General features: G+C 38.2%; 1 protein-coding gene across 1 annotated transcript; it reads left to right on the plus strand.

Moving 5' to 3' along the window:
• The first annotated feature begins 9821 nt into the window (after positions 1–9821).
• On the plus strand, positions 9822–14157 carry LOC128570412 (zinc finger protein 722-like). The gene is made up of 5 exons (XM_053569504.1): positions 9822–9892; positions 11053–11183; positions 13010–13136; positions 13649–13744; positions 13889–14157. Exons 2-5 carry the CDS (start codon positions 11163–11165, stop codon positions 13957–13959), a joined length of 315 nt encoding a protein of 104 aa, XP_053425479.1. The 5' UTR covers positions 9822–9892; positions 11053–11162; the 3' UTR covers positions 13960–14157.
• Positions 14158–16210: the final 2053 nt, after the last annotated feature.

Here is a 16210-nt window from a genome sequence, read left to right on the forward strand (position 1 = left end):
CTCTAGGCAGCTCACTGTGCATAACAAAAGCTCTTATTCATTATTTACTCACTCAAGAGAATCCAATCAGAGCTTAATTAGTACATTCCTATTCAACAGGAAGTGGTAAAGAAAGAAAGAAAAAGAAAGACCCACCAGTTATCCAATTTTAGGAAGAAATCTCTTATCATTCCTTTTTTTTTTTTTTTAATTCAGACAGAGTCTCACTTTGTCACCCTTGGTAGAGTGCCATAGTGTCATAGCTCACAGCAACTCCCTTGCCTCAGCCTCCCAAATAGCTGGAATTACAGGCGCCCACCTCAATGCCTGGCAACTTTTTTTTTCTTTCTTTTTTTAGCAGGCCTGGGACGGATTGGAACCCACCAGCCCCAGAGCATGTGGCCGGCACCCTATCCATTGAGCTATGGACCGCCCAGCCTGTCATTCCTTTCTGAAGTCATTATTGTGCACTCTTTAAAGTACCTCTCTAACCTGTTACTTGGCAAGAAAATTGGCCTAGCAGAGCATCAAAGACACAAGAACCAGAGATGAGCATTTTTTTCCATAAGACCATCTAGTTTCTCAGAAGTACATACACTGCACACATTTGACCTTGGCCAGGACATAAGCCATTTTAAAAGGCTGTACATAAAAATGACTGTCACAAAAAGGAAAACACTCTGTAGTTACCATTCAAATTCTCTCAGAAACAGTAAATATTCTCTTCTCACTAAACTGAGTCCTTTATTTGCAATTGAAGTGGAGTAGCTATTGACTCTACAAGGGAAAGCCTACTTAGTTTTGTGGTTTGGGTGGGGTCAGGGGCCAAATAATTACCAGTTCAATTGCCTTTTAAAAATAGTTTCATTTTTCTATCTCTATATCACCTTTGTTATATGAGACTAGTGTACAGATACATCAGTTCTAAAGTAAAAATCACCAGTATTAAAGTTTCAGAGATTAAACATCAGTGACTTTTTAAAAGACCACATAGAAAACAAAGTTTCCCATTAAATCATTTTTTTATGTTTCCCTTTCTCAAATGGAAATCCAAGAGCTAAAGGGAGTAAAATTTTTTGAAATTGACAACATTTCAAACTAATTGGGATTACTCAACTCTAAAGAAACTTTTAAAGCTTACCTTAATGAAAAACTGTTAGTTTTCAACCCTGAAATTACTACTATGCTCCCAGAAATAAATGAATGCTATACGGAAAGATTAATTTAAAAATGCAAATGTAAAGTACTCTCAGTCATCTGAGAAGCACATCATGGGGAAAATTTGACATTGAAGGTAAAAAGCGATCTGTAATAATTAAATATCATGATCATTTAAACAATCAATAGAATGACATTTTTGATAAAACTTAAGGTCAATGTTTAAATGGTACAGACCAATCTCACTGCAGATCCATGTGCAGAATTTTATTTTATTATTTTAAAAATGAATACAATTTACCAAACAAAAAGAAAATAAAAAATAAATTAGAAATCAATTACACAAATAACCCATCATTAACATTAATAGGTTCACTTCCTGAAAAATATTCATTTGTACTTTAATAAATGTTTATATGGTAATCCATTATGCAAACTTTTTAATATGACATCCAAGTAATAGTTTAGAAATAAGATTTATGTTTCTTTTTCTTTTTTTTTTTGCTGGGGCTAGGTTTGAACCCACCACCTCCGGCATATGGGACCGGCACCCTACTCCTTGAGCCACAGGCGCCGCCCGGAAATAAGATTTCTTTTAATCACAGGATTTTCAGTTGCCAAATATTCTCTGCCATTTTCTTAAAAAATAAAAATTAAAAAAAAAAAGCATTGCAAGATTTCTACATTGTTGGGGGAAGGGAGTAATACTACTCATTGTATTACTAATAGGATGTAGTATTTGAATAAAGTGTGAAAGGGATACCAGAAAGGGGAAGGTTTGGTAAAACTTCACAATACTTAAAGACAACAAAATTGTTCCCCAGGCTTTATACGATAAGTTTAAGTATACTCAAATAACATCAAGTTTTCTGTGTTGTGATCTAAAGGATAATCATTCATATCATAAATGACTTCTTAAAAATAAATATTACGATTTATGCATTAAAACTTAATGTTGTGATGTGTCTCATTTTGAATGCTCAAAATAATAAAACTATAGGGAAAGGGGCAGGTATTACTTTTCTAAGAGGATTCAAATCACTCCATTAGACTGAATTTAGAGTTCTGCTCCAAGTTCACAGGATTTATAAATAAAAATAAGGCTTTGCATATACACCTTAAAAGATCTAGCCAGATCTCTAATTTCTTGACTTGAAGTTTCTTAAGTCCCATCTTCTTCTTCAATGTATCATTTTATCTTTTTCTCCGGGCCAGCACACTTCCTTTCCTCTAACTCAACAGTCCACAAATAGTTACTGAATGGCTACTGTGGACATATATGCACTTTTGCTGTATTTGGGGCACTACGTCACTGTTCTACTAATAATGTCAATCCTACCAAAGTCAGATTTCAGGTTTATTTTACACATATAAAAATAGGATACTGGGATACAGGATTTTTCTGAGTATTGTTAAATATTATGTCTCTTGCCTTACAGCACTTTGATGACAGCATCAAGCATCCATGCACTGTGTATGAAAACATACTTTTTGGAGGTGACTACCACTCCAGAATAAAGCAATGTCATCACAGTATTATCGTTTCATAATAGTTCCTTGTTGACTTTTTACTAGGTATTAACACAGCACTTGAGTGCCTGGTTATGACTACAGGAATAAATGTCTAATACAATGCCTATGTTTTCTAAAAGGAAATAAAATGTATCCATAACAGTAGTCTTTTTCTAAAGTGACAAATAGAAATTGTATATATTTCTGGTTCATTATAATGTTGTAAAGTATGAATACATTCTGGGATGGCTAAATCAAGCAAATTAACATAGTTGTTATACCTCAGATACGTTTTTGTGTTGAGAACACTCAAAATCTACTCCTAATCATTTTCAAGTTAAATTTTCATTTCTTTTTATATTGCCACATCATCATTTTTACCCGGCTATATAGCAACAGACCTTCTAGCTATAAACAGTTTATATATTAATCATATGCAAGCATTCAACAGATGGAGTCTTTTCAGGTAACTTTGAGAAAATAAAGGTTTTAAAGGCAAATTTTCAACAAGAACAATGAAGTTGATGTTTGTCACAAATAACTCAAAAATTAACGTTTACCTTTGCTAATTATCTTTTGACTGAAAGCTACAATGAAATCTCGGCAGAGATGAGGCTAAGAGAACTGCAGCTGGTTTGAGTGGACATTTGAAGTCACTCGGAAATTCTATGAGTACGTGGGAAGAAAAGGGCAAGCAAGCCTAACTATATACCCAGATTCAAAGAGTAAAAAAAACAGTAGCCCTTGTGGAACCAATGAGAGGTAAAGACAGTGAAGGTATCAGAGCCCTGGAAAGATGCTCTAGTCCTCACTCTTCCAGAACATCTGCAAACAGTGTACTTATTTTACTCTGGATCCACAGATATGCTGACTAAACTAATTACACACTTTCAGATCAAAGCCACGCCAATAGTATATGTCTACTAAGAATCAAATTTACAAAAATCATCACATGATTGCATGTCTTCTTGCATAAGAAGACCATCTTCTCATTCTTTCCCAATAAAACAAAGTCAGACACTGTGAGGGAACATTTAGGAATGTGAGTCTAAAACTTCCTGAAAAAAAAAGAAGCCCCCTCTCAAGAGCACCTCCGCGGAGAACATGGCTCTGCCTCCCTTTTCGCCCTGGGACGCCGGGGCCCACCGCCCACGCAGCCGCCGCCTCCAGCTCCCTTTAGCTATCAGCCACCGCCGCCTCTTCCCCAGCAGCCCGCCCCTTTTCCCGGGGCCTCCGCCCTATTCCTCCAGCCTCCGCTGTCTCTGCAGCCCCGTGCCCGCACGGAAGCCTCCAGTGGAGGCGACGGCGGCGTCTTTTACCCGGTGCCAGTGCCGCCGCCGCCGCCATTGCCTCCGCCGCAGCCCCAGGACCGGCCCTTCCCGGGGACCGACGCCAGCTCCTGGCCCAGGGCCACCGTGGAGCCAGCGCTAACCTGAGGCGCCGCGGCCGTTCGACGTGCTCGGGAACGCGGTCCTCCAGCGCCTGCGCGACCGGCAGTGGCTGGAAGCGGGTTCGGGACCCCGCGATGGGCCTGCCGGGTGCCGCAGCGCACCCACGCCGGGCCCAGCTTAGGCGAAGTGTGCGCGCGGGTGAGCGGGGTACTGCACCTGGTGCGGCGGCTGCGTGGCCTGAGCCAGGCCCTGCGGGAGGCCGAGGCCCACGGCGCCGCCTGGGCCCTGCTGCACGCCCAAGCCGCGCCGCTGCGTACCCAACTGGCCTGGCGGCTGCAACCACTGACCCAGGCCGCCTCGAGGCGCGGCGGAGGCTGGAGAAGGTCCTGCGCCGCCGGCTGAGGCTTCGCGAGAGGACTCCGAACGGGAGGCAGAGCGGTTGAGGAGGCCAAACTATCCGGCCCGGGAAGCGCGAGGCACGGCGGATGGATGCTGTGCCAGGAACGGTCTCGCGTGGTCAGGTCAGCCAGAGCGGTCCGGGACTAACCGCTTGCTGCGCCGGTCACGTGATGCGGTCACGTGGCGCGCAGTCGCGCAGGCGGTGGCTGAAGGAGGCGGAGACCGGCCTGGACGCGGGGATGCTGGAGGCGGAGGCGCTGAGGCGCTGGGGAGCCACAGAGGTTGTAACCTTGGCAGCCCAGGAGGTGAGACTGAGGTGGGGACGGTTGTCACCGCTGCAGCACGCCCGGGCTCTGGCGCCGTCCCACACCTGTATTCTATTTGCTAGGATTTTGAGTATTGTTGGATTGTATTCATTAGTGAAATTGGGGTGGGTGTGTGTGTGTGTTTCTTAATGGTTTTGGTATCAGGAAGATATTTGCTCCAGAGGATGAATTGGGAGTGTTCTTTCCTTCTCAATGTTTTTGAATGGATTCTGCGCATAGGTATGAGCTCTTCTTTGAATGTTTGTTTAAATTCTGGTGTAAAATCATCTGGTCCAGGACTTTTTGTTGTTGTTGTTAGAAGCTATTTTATTTTTGCAATTACTGTGCTTGATATCGGTCTGTTGAAGAGTTCTAATTCTTCCTGGTTAAGTCTAGGTAGGTAGTATGATTCCAGGTATTAGTCCATTTCGTCCACAATGTTAAATTTCTGGGCATAGCAATTTTTGTAGCAATCAGAGATAATCTCTTGTATTTCTGTGACATCTATTGTTATTTTCCCTCTTTCATTTCTCAGTGAGGTTATTAGAGATCTTACTTTTCTGTTTCTAGTTAGACTAGCCAAAGTTTTATCAATTTTCGTTATTTTTTCAATTTTTTTTATTTTATTTATTTTAAGTAACCAACTTTTTGTTTTCTTAATCTCCTGAATGGTTCTTTTGTTCTCAATTTCATTTTCTTCTGCTCTGATTTTGGTTCTTTCCTTCTGCTAGGTTTGGGATTGGATGGCTCTTTCTTTTCCAGTTCCTAGAAATGATGCATTAGATTGTTGATTTGTGCTTTTTAAATTATTGGCTGTGGCCATGTAATGCAATAAATTTCTCTCTTATGACTGCTTTCTCAGTATCCCAGAGGTTTTTCATCATCATTTTGTTAGACAAATCTAATGATTTTCTCCTTTGTCTTCTCCTTGAAATAGTTGTGTTTCACATAAGATCCTTTAGTTTTTATGATGTGGGGAATGAAAGTTTTTGTTGGAAATGAGTTCAACCTGGATTCCATAGTAGTCTGTAAGCTACAAGGTACAATTTCTATTCTTTTAAATTAGGCGAGGTTTGATTTGTGTTCTAGGATGTGGTCAGTTTTGGAAAATTATTCATGAGCTAATGAGAAGAATGTGTATTTGGTAATATTGGGGTGGTATGTTTTGTAGGGTCATGTTAAAGGCGATTGTTTCTTTGCTCAGTTTGTGTTTGGAGGGTCTGTCCAGTTCTCTCAATAGGGTGTGAAGTCCCCAGAAATTATGCTGTTATAGGATATTATATTGTTCAGACTTGTTAGAGTTCATTTTGTAAATCTGGAAACAATTAATTTGGGTGCATAAATACTTAGGATTGAGATGTCTTCTGGTATTGTTCCCTTGACAAGAAAATAGAGTACTTTATTTTTATCATTCCTTATCTTTTGTGGTTTGAAGCCCAAATGGATCTTGAAATTGTGACCCCTGCTTTCTTTTGATTTCCATCTGCCTGAAATACTGATTTATAATCCCTCACCCTGAGTTTTGTTTTGTCCTTAGCTGTTAGATATGTTACCTGAGGACAGCATATAGTTGGCTTGTGCTTTTGATCCAGTCATCTGGTCTGTGTCTCATCAGTGGGTAATTCAAGCCATTCACATTTATTGAGAAATTAATAACTACGATGGATTTGTGTTTGTCTTCTTTTGTAAAGGTTGCCACCTACATTTATCACTTGTACCATTGAGGAAGCTAGGCTTTGACCTTTAATTTCTGTGTGTCTTTGCTTGTGGTACATTGTTATGTTTGATGTGTAATATTACTCTGGAATACTTCCTGGACAGGTGGTCTTATAGTGGCAAATTTCTTCAATGATTGCTTGCAAGGAAAACATTTGATATATCCATTGAATATGCAACTTAGTTTTGTAGAATACAGAATCCTAGGCAGGAAGTTTTTGTGTTTGAGTATATTGAAAATGAGAGTCCTCTCTATTCTAGCTTGTTGTTTTTCAGCTGAGAAATCTGCTGTCACTCTGATGGAATTGCCCTTGTACGTCAACTGGTGCTTATTCCTTGTGGCCTTCAAAATTTTCTATTTCATTTTGGCCAAGTTTTTTACAATATGTCTAGAAGATGCTCTGTTTGAATTGAAATAAACTGGGATTTGATATTTATCAACGGAGTATCTGTGAATCTTTGGTAATAAACATTTTTCATTTATGATATCCTCCAATAGGTCTTCTGTGCCTATAATTTGTATGTTTATATACTTTATAAAATCCCATAATTCTCTAAGATTGCTATTCTTTTACTCTCTTGTATTTGTTTGTTTGTTTTGTTTTTTGAGATAGAATGTCACTTTGTCACCTGAGGTAGAGTGCCGTGGTGTAGCTAATAGGACCCTCAAACTCTTGGGCTCAAGCAATCCTCTTGCCTCAGCCTCCCAAGTAGCTGGGACTACAGGCGCCCGCCACAATGCCTATTTTTAGAGATGAGGTCTCACTCTGGCTCAGGCTGGTCTCAAACCTGTGAGCTCAAGCAATCCACCCTCCTTGGCCTCACGGAGTGCTAGGATTACGGGCATGTGCCATCACACCTGACCTTTACTCTCCTCTTTTCTGCCTCATTAAATAACTGAGTTAGCTCAAGAGCCTTGTCTTCAAGTTCTAAGATTCTTTCTTCTTCAAGGTTTATGCTGTTATTGAAATTTTCTATTGCATTTTTAAACTCCTTGAGTGACTCCTTCAATACTTTGAACTCTTTTCTAATTTCATCATGTCTTTTGATTGTTTCTTGGGTCAGTTTTTTTATTTCTGTTTGGTGACTTTCCACTTGCCCTTTAATTGTCTTCATCACTTCGGACATCTATAATCTAAATTCTTTGTATCTTTTCATCTTTGATAGCAGCTTGGTAATCCCTTGCAGGATTGGTCTATTCTAGTTTTTCAAGTTGATATAATTTTTATTTGTTGGATCCTCTGCATGTGTTGTTACTTCTTGTTATTTCCTTCCACTACTTAACTTTTCGCACTTCTTAGTTCTCCTTAAACCTCTTTGTTTCTGTGCTTTGAGATTAAAGTTCCTTTTGGGACCAGGATTAAAAAATGAAAAGTAAGGAGAGTAAAAGAATGAGAAAATGAGAGATAAAAAGAAGAACGTTAATGATGATAATTGTAACAGGCCATGCATAGTGAAGCATACCAGCAATATCAGTGATCTGGGGGCTCTAGGGCAGATGTATTACGCAAAGTTAGATGATTCTGACCAACCTGATCCAGAGTGAGAAAGTCGTAGAAAACATAGGCTCACAAACTAAATAAAATACAGGATCTCTTCTCTTAATGCAGTTATAATCTGCTTCATTACTTTCCATGAGTCATGATTTGTTTTATTTATCATCACGTATGCAACATGGCAGCATTGTTACAGGCCCTGCCTTCCATTACTGAACCATGCTGCATGTGCTCCTTTTCCTTTTAAGTTTCACAATATTGCAGAGGGACACACATTTTGGTTACATATTTGCTTTTGTACATTTTAAGACAAATTTATAAGTGTGTCCTTCACCCAGAAAGTATGCATTGTACCAGTTAGATGTGAGTCTATTCTCCCCTCTTCTTGCCTCCCACCTACTTAATTTCTGCCAAGTTGTACTTCCATATGTGCATTTAAGTTTTGACTCAATGCTTCCAAGTTAGTATTGAGTATGTGTGGTCTCTTTTCATTTTGTGTACTTCATTTAGAAGAATGGTCTGCAGTTCTGTAAAAAACAGATTGCAGTATTTTTTTATGGCTGACTTCATAAAAACTAGATCGAGCTATCTTTTATGGCCGAGTATACCCAACAGTGTACACATACCACACTTTATTAACTAATTAATGCACGTTTTTTTCCACATCTTTGTGATTGTGAATTGTGCTGCTGTAAACATTCAAGTGCAAGTGACTTTTTGATAAAATGCCTTTTCAGACAAAACTGGTGTGAAAACACCTTCCTGCTCATGTTGTAACAATTTCTGGTGAAACACCCTGAGAAAAATAAATGAAAGGGAATTGTTTGTTGCTCTTAGGTTACTGACACTTTGGCTCATGATTGCTCAAATCTTACTTGAAAGGCAATTATTATTCATTTTAAGAAATTTTTTAAATTCCAATGTACTCAGCCCTACTATGAAACTAATTTATGGCTTTCATATGAATGCTATAACCCAGTTATAACCCAAGAATATGGGGAAGGGGAGAGGAAGGGAAGGAAGGGGGGAGGATAGGCGGAGGGAGGGTGATTGGTGGGATTACACCTGAGGTGCATCTTAAATGGGTACATGTGAAACTTAGTAAATGTAGAATATAATTGTCTTAATACAATAACAAAATAAATAAACAAAAGATTGGATTTTCCTAGTTTTATAAACAAGTGACTTTTTATGTATCTGAAATCTCTCAGTAGATTATTCACGAATCACATCATATTCTGGTTTAATTGAGTGGTAGAAGGCTTTTCTTCTCCTTTTTACATTCTGGTTGGAGTTTCTGTGTTGGAAAAATATTTATTTTACTCACATTTCCTAAAACCCTTTTAGAATTAAATTAAAAAAATTAAAAAGAGCCCACTAGGCTTCTTACTAGAGGTTTTTATTTACAGTTTTGCAGCTCAGAAATTGGCTGTCCCAACATGAGCACACAGGAAGTTCTCTCTGCTTATTAGAGCTCTTCTGTCCCCAGTAGAACATTCTCAGATCACATTCCTCTGGAAACCCTCTCATAAGATGGCAACTGGCAGTTTTTGTCTTTCTCTCAATGTACCTGGAATCTTCAGACTTGAAGATGATTCTGAGATTTGAGGTCTGTGACACCAACTGGGATGAGAGAATGTGCATGGAGTTGATCTGAGAAACTCCTCTTCTGCCACCTCCTCTTGCCCAAATGCAAAGGAATGTACAGTGGGCGCTACCAAATTCATGTCTTTCTAGTGAACTAAATCTGCAGCTGTGAGTCTGTATCCAAGGCCTGAGACTTCGCAGAATGCATTAGAGCAGGCTCCATAGGAAAATATTGTTTTTCTTCCCTCACTATAGCACCCAGGAATACAGAGCAAGCTGGATCTCATCTAGAATCTGCACACATGACCTGGCCTCCACCTGGAATTCAGAAGATAAGGCCAGACATTGGGTGAGGATGCATAAACCCCCAGGGGAGACATATTCTGCAGTGTTAGAGATTATCATAGACTTTGTAAACATAAAGGACCTTTTGGAGTAGGGTCCCAGAATTTATAGATCTTGCCCTGGGACCTATTATAACTGTGTGAGATAAAAAAAATAGGCTGGACACCACATTTCAACTATGTTGGGAATTATTGGATACTTTGTACCAACCTTAGGGCATCATAAGGAGTAATTTACACTATGTGAGGTTCCCAGCACAGTGCACCATACCATGCTGTGAGCACTTAGCACCTGCTCAATAAACATTGCATTAATGCACCATACATGTGGTTCTCCAAATGCAGATGTACTCAGATACTGCTGCCTTCTGTAGTCACAGTAAACCTTAAAGTGCTAGCAGAGAATGTCACATTACAGAATGGTGACGGATGGTCTTCCCTGTGGAACACATATATGTTGTTGTGATAAATGTTGGCATAAGGGACTCTGTCGGAGGCAACATCAGCATTGACAGGGGAATTGTTAAAGAGGCCAATTAATGGACCACTCCCACACCTGCAGACCACATTTTGTGAGCAGAGCCCAGAATACCACAAGATTTCTATGTTCATTGAAATGTCAGAGATGATTTTTAGCTAAGTGGCTCTCAGCCCAGGCTTCCAATTAGAATCACATAGCCACTTTGTAACAACACCATCATCTATGCCCTCCGCACAGTTTCTGTCTATTAGGTTGGTGAAAGCATCCATGTGGCTTTAATTAAGTGTCCCACATGTTACTAGGTGGTGCCAAGGTCAAGCACAAGTCCTCTGAGATACATTAATGAGAAATGATTCAGCCTTTGTTCCAGAGGGAGGTACCAGAATCTGCTCTGCTTTGGTGTGCTGAGAGCAGGTCAGTGTGATCCATATGCCCATTGCTGTAGTAGAAAGTTCTGGTATGTATGGCAATGGATAGCACCTGAGGGTAGGAAAGAAGACACTCACATTTTGGTCTCCATGAGGAGTTCATCATACCTGATGCTTTCTATTAAAAAGGAGAGGGGAGTGTAGTTATTTTCTTGTCTTGAAGGCCCTCATGCCTGTGAATGTTGTAAAAGCAAGTAAAAAGATTATGCTGACTCCTTTCAGGGTTGTTCTCTAAATGTAATTCTAATTTTTCTAGGCAATCTCATCTGAAAAGAAATCCCAGACTGGGAAAAGGAGAAGAAGACATGGCTGGTTCTCAGATAAATATATTAAAGGTGAGGGACTGTGTTTACTATTCCTCCTGAAATGTCATGTGGAACTTATAAGGTTAGAATTTGCAAATCCTTCCTCCTTTACTTTTGATATTTTTACTAATGAGTTTGTTTTTACTCCTTTTTTTGCTTTTTATTATAATAATCAAGGAGCCCTATAAAATCCTATAATCTCCTCCATGTTCCAGAGCATTGTCTATGTCCCAGTCCCACACATGCCATGGGCAAGTTTCCCAATAAATGTACAACCTGTAATATTGAAGATGTTCAATATTTGAACATCTTTGCTTACATGACAAAATATATGTGAATCTTTGTTTATATGACAACATAGAATAGTGAGAAGTGTGGATGTCCAGGACTCCTACTGGGGATTGGTTCTATTAATGGTGTATGAGTGAATAAGGGGAACATGTTCTGTTTAGGTTCCATCTGGATGCTCCATTAGAATCTACTCGGAACAGGATTAAGAAACTGCAGACAGTGAATGGTATTAATTGACCAAGGTAAGTCAAAGAGTTCTGAAATGGAGAAACATAAGAATAGACTTTCTCTTTAGGATACTAAAGACAAACCATTTAAATAAACTATTAGAGAGTACAGATCATGGGAGCTATCTGAGGCATGAACTTTGCATAAAACTAGCATTTTTTTTTTTCTTTTCTTTTTGAGACAGAGTCTCAAGCTGTCATCCTGGGTAGAGTGCTGTGGTGTCTGTCAACTCACAGCAACCTCAAACTCTTGGGCTTAAGTGATTCTCTTTCCTCAGCCTCCCAAGTAGCTGGGACAACAGGTGCCCACCACAACGCCTGGCTATTTTTTTGCTTGTGGTTGTCATTGTTGTTTGGCGGGCACGGGCTGGATTCAAACCTGCGAGCTCCAGTGTATGTGGCTGGCGCACTAGCCGCTGAGCTACAGGCGCTGAGACAAAACTAGTATTTTTCATTATTACTGTTTTTGGTTACTACTATCACAGCAGTGATTTTGTATTCTCCCATGTTTACCGATACAAATTGGCCCGTGACAGTAGATGTAATTTCATTCCACTTGGTTAAGTTTCTCTCTGATTACTTCACTATAAAGTTAATTATTTTTCTCTTTATCATTAATAAATGTCTTCGGGGAGATTTGCTGACTGATGTTCTCAAACTATCTCATTTAATCTAGAAGCTTCACTTCTTATTGCTTCTTTGCTTGCAGATTGCTTTGGAAAATGAATTCTATCATTTTTATTCCCTGGTCAGATAAAACCAAAGTCTGCCACTTCCTGGATCCTTGACAGTGCCAGAAGGTTTAACTTTACTGGTGAAGTTTTTTGAAATGCAGAAAAGTTAAGCTGACCCAGATCTGTTGAGTCAGAAACTGCATTTTAAAAAGATCTCCAATTCATTATTGTACACATTAAATTTGGGGAGATACTTTTAATTCATCATTTTTATCTATATAAGAAATACCCACATCTTGTTCTATATGCTATAAATATAGTATTCAAAATTTATATGTCTGGATGCTCTTAAATTTTGTTATCATCCAGAAAGATATTATGTATGTGCTATTTTAATTAACCTTGTGCCATCCTTATTCCTCAGAATTAGAAAATACTTTCAAGAATAAATATATTTTTTACTTTGTAAACATTATTTTTTTTTCTTTTTTTTTTTTTTGTCACCCTCAGTAGAGTGCCTTGGTGTCACAGCTTACAGCAACCTCAAACCCTCAGGCTCAAGTGATAAGACTATTTTCTTGAATAAACATCAGTGTTTTGTTTTTTTTTAATCTTATGGATAATCCCAGTCACTCACATGTCAGAAACAGTTCTTATAACTTTCATAAATTAAGAGCTCTTTTTATGACTAGTTGGTAAATATGTGTCTTTTTCAGGAACTCTTGACATTTCAGGATATGTCTATAAAATTCTCTCCAGAGGAGTGGGCATGCTTGGACACTGCTCAGCGGAATTTGTACAGGGATGTGATGATAGAGAACTACAGAAACCTCGTCTCCCTGGGTGAGGATAACTTCAATACACTATTCCTATTCCACACTAAGGGCTTCATTTTCTTTTTTTGTAGATTGCTTCTTGAGAATTTCTGCCTCACATGAAAATGTTTTCTATCCATGCTTTTGAAAAAATTTGGAGGTTTGTTGATGTAAAACAAACAAACCAAAAAAAAAAAAAAAAAAGTAGATTCTTGTCTTGAAATAAACCTTCCCCTTTCTGGACCTGATTATGTATCCTTCACTTTAGTGGTAACTCTAGAAAGTCTAGAAACAGTCTACATGTTAGAATCCAGTTTCCACCACTAATTATTGATCCAGTGGCAGTGGAAAGAGGAGCTTAGGAGCTACCAATTTAAAATATTTTGTTATTATGCTAAAGGGTCTGTCAGTAAATAATATTTTGGGAAACAATTTTGTAGAACTTTCTATAATCTTCTCTCTTCTTTATTCAGGACAGTACTAGATTGGTAATTGGATAATCCACAGCAAAATTCATACAAATTCTTTCTAATAACACAGGACATGCTGCCTCTAAGCCAGACCTGATCACATGTCTGGAGCAAAGACAAGAGCGCTGGAATGTGAAGAGAGAGGAGACAAAAGCTAAACACCCAGGTAGGTGAGAGGGAATGAGGCAGATAGCATAGCTGAGAGGGGCAACGGTCCAGAAGAAAGCCAGACTTCAAAAAAATGATTTGGGAAGCTCTGATTTATTAGAAATTATTTAGAGAGGGCTGGGTATGTCTTTTTCTCTCACAGAGGAGGATCTTCTGTCCTGTGCTCTTAAATTGTTTAAGAACTCTAGTATCCCCTGCAGTGATCATCCTTAGAACTTAGCTGAGAACCAAATGTATTTTCTTGGGTTACAAGGGACTGAATGATCTGACAGTATTTTCATTGGTTTGGAGGATATGGGAATACCTGCACATATTTTTGAAGAGCTAAATGTTAAACCATACATATATATATATATATATATTTTTTTTCGAGACATGGTCTTGCTCTGTTGCCCCAGCTAGAGTCTAAACGCTGATCATAGCTCACTGCAATCTCAAACTCCTGTGTTCAAGTGATCCTCTCACTTCAGCCTCCTTAATAGCTACAACTACAGGCATGCAAGGCCATGCCCAGCTAATAATAATAGTAATTGCCATTATTATTATCATTTTGGGGATGAGTTCTCATTATATTGCTGAGGCTAATTTCAAAATCCTCATCTCAACTGATCTCCTGCGTTGACCTACAAATTTCCGGGATTACAGACCATTACAGCCCAGCTCCATTTCTAAAGTCTTTTTTTTTTTTTTCATGTCTGACATTTGTGAAGGGAATGGAAGAAATATTGAGAGTTGTTTCATAAATCCAAGTTTTTTGTTTTCTTCTTTATGATTTTTAATTCTAAAAAGGATTCAGAGCTGATTTTACAGAAATTCAGACTCACTAATTTTATAAAAACATGTAATTTTTGAAAAATGGAATAAAATTTAATGTGCCTGCACTTTCAAATACTTGGGAGGCTAAGGCAGCTGAATCACTTGAGCCCAAGAATTTGAGGTTGCTGCAAGCTATGATAATGCCACTGTACTCTACCTGGGGTGACAGAATGGAACTGTGTCAAAAACATCTAACGTTATTTTACTGCTAAATATTCTTTTCTCTAGTATAAAACAATCTTAGAAATTTGGATCCTCTATGCCCAAATTTCTCAACTGTAATATAGTTTATGTTATCTACTGTCCTCATATAATTCTTAAATATACTATGTCTTAAATATACTTAAATATACTATTGAGAAGCTTAAAATTGTCAACCATATTTTATATTCCCAATTGATACCTAATATTTTGATAACTTTTATCTCATAATTTTCCTCTGTGCAGTAAATTATCAGAAATGTGTCATTTGTATGTATGTATATATAACTGTGTGTGCATGTGTATGACATAAAAATTTTTTCACAAATAACATTGTATGACTGCTTTTATTACTTATTATGTAAAATTTGATATGTATGTACATTGTGAAATAATACACTCAAGATAGTAAATGCAGCCATCATCTTACGTATGAACTATTTATTTATAGTGAGAACACTTAAGGTCTACTGTCTTAGCAAATGTTAAGCCTACAAAATATTATTTTTTACCTTATTATATTATTAACTGTAAACATGGTGCTGTACATCAGTTTTCCAAGACTTCTTCATCTTACAAGTAAAAGTTGCTATCCTTGGTCATCATTACCACATTTTTTCTGCTTCCTGGCCCTGGCAACTGCTGTTGTAGTCTTTGTTTCTATGAGCTCAACTTTTTAATGTTACCTATAGCAGTATTTCTCTTTCTGTGCCAGCTAGATGTTACTTAGCATAATGTCCACCAGATCCATCTCTGTTGTTGACATTGCAAGACGTTCATCATTTTTACTGCTGAACAATAGTCTATGGTGAGAGTGCACTCATACTTTTTTATTTGTTCACCCTGAACAGCCATTTCAATAGTTTTCATTATCGTGGCAATTGTGCATAATGCTGGAATAAACATGGGGTGCATTTTTTTTTGAGATACTTATTTTTATTTCATTTCATTAAATATCCATAAGTGGGCTATATGGTAGTTATATATCTTTAACTTTTTAAACAGATCTGCATGATGACTCTAGCAATTTATAAACAGCAACATTTTATTGGGTCTGCTATTCTCCACGCTCCTGCCAATACTTATTATCTCTTTTCTTTTTGATCTTAGCCATCATAGTAGATATGAAGGTATATTTCATCATGGTTTTGATTTACTTTTGCCTGATTATTGGTAATGTTAAGAACTTCTTCATGTACCTGTTGTCTACTTGTGTTTTTTCCTTTAAAACAATCTTTTCTATTTCTTGTCTATTTTTCAGTTGCATGATGATGATTGATATTTTCACCTTTGAATTATATGAATTCCTTATATAGTTTTGGATATTAACATCTTATCAGATATGTAATTTGCAATATTTTCTCTTCTCCAGTAGAGTTTCTTACTTTGTGCAGAAGTTTTTGGTTTGATGCTGTCCGACTTGGTGATATTTTTCTTTTGTTCCACT

Source organism: Nycticebus coucang, chromosome 18, assembly GCF_027406575.1.
Source record: "Nycticebus coucang isolate mNycCou1 chromosome 18, mNycCou1.pri, whole genome shotgun sequence".
NCBI classification, from domain to species: domain Eukaryota; kingdom Metazoa; phylum Chordata; class Mammalia; order Primates; family Lorisidae; genus Nycticebus; species Nycticebus coucang.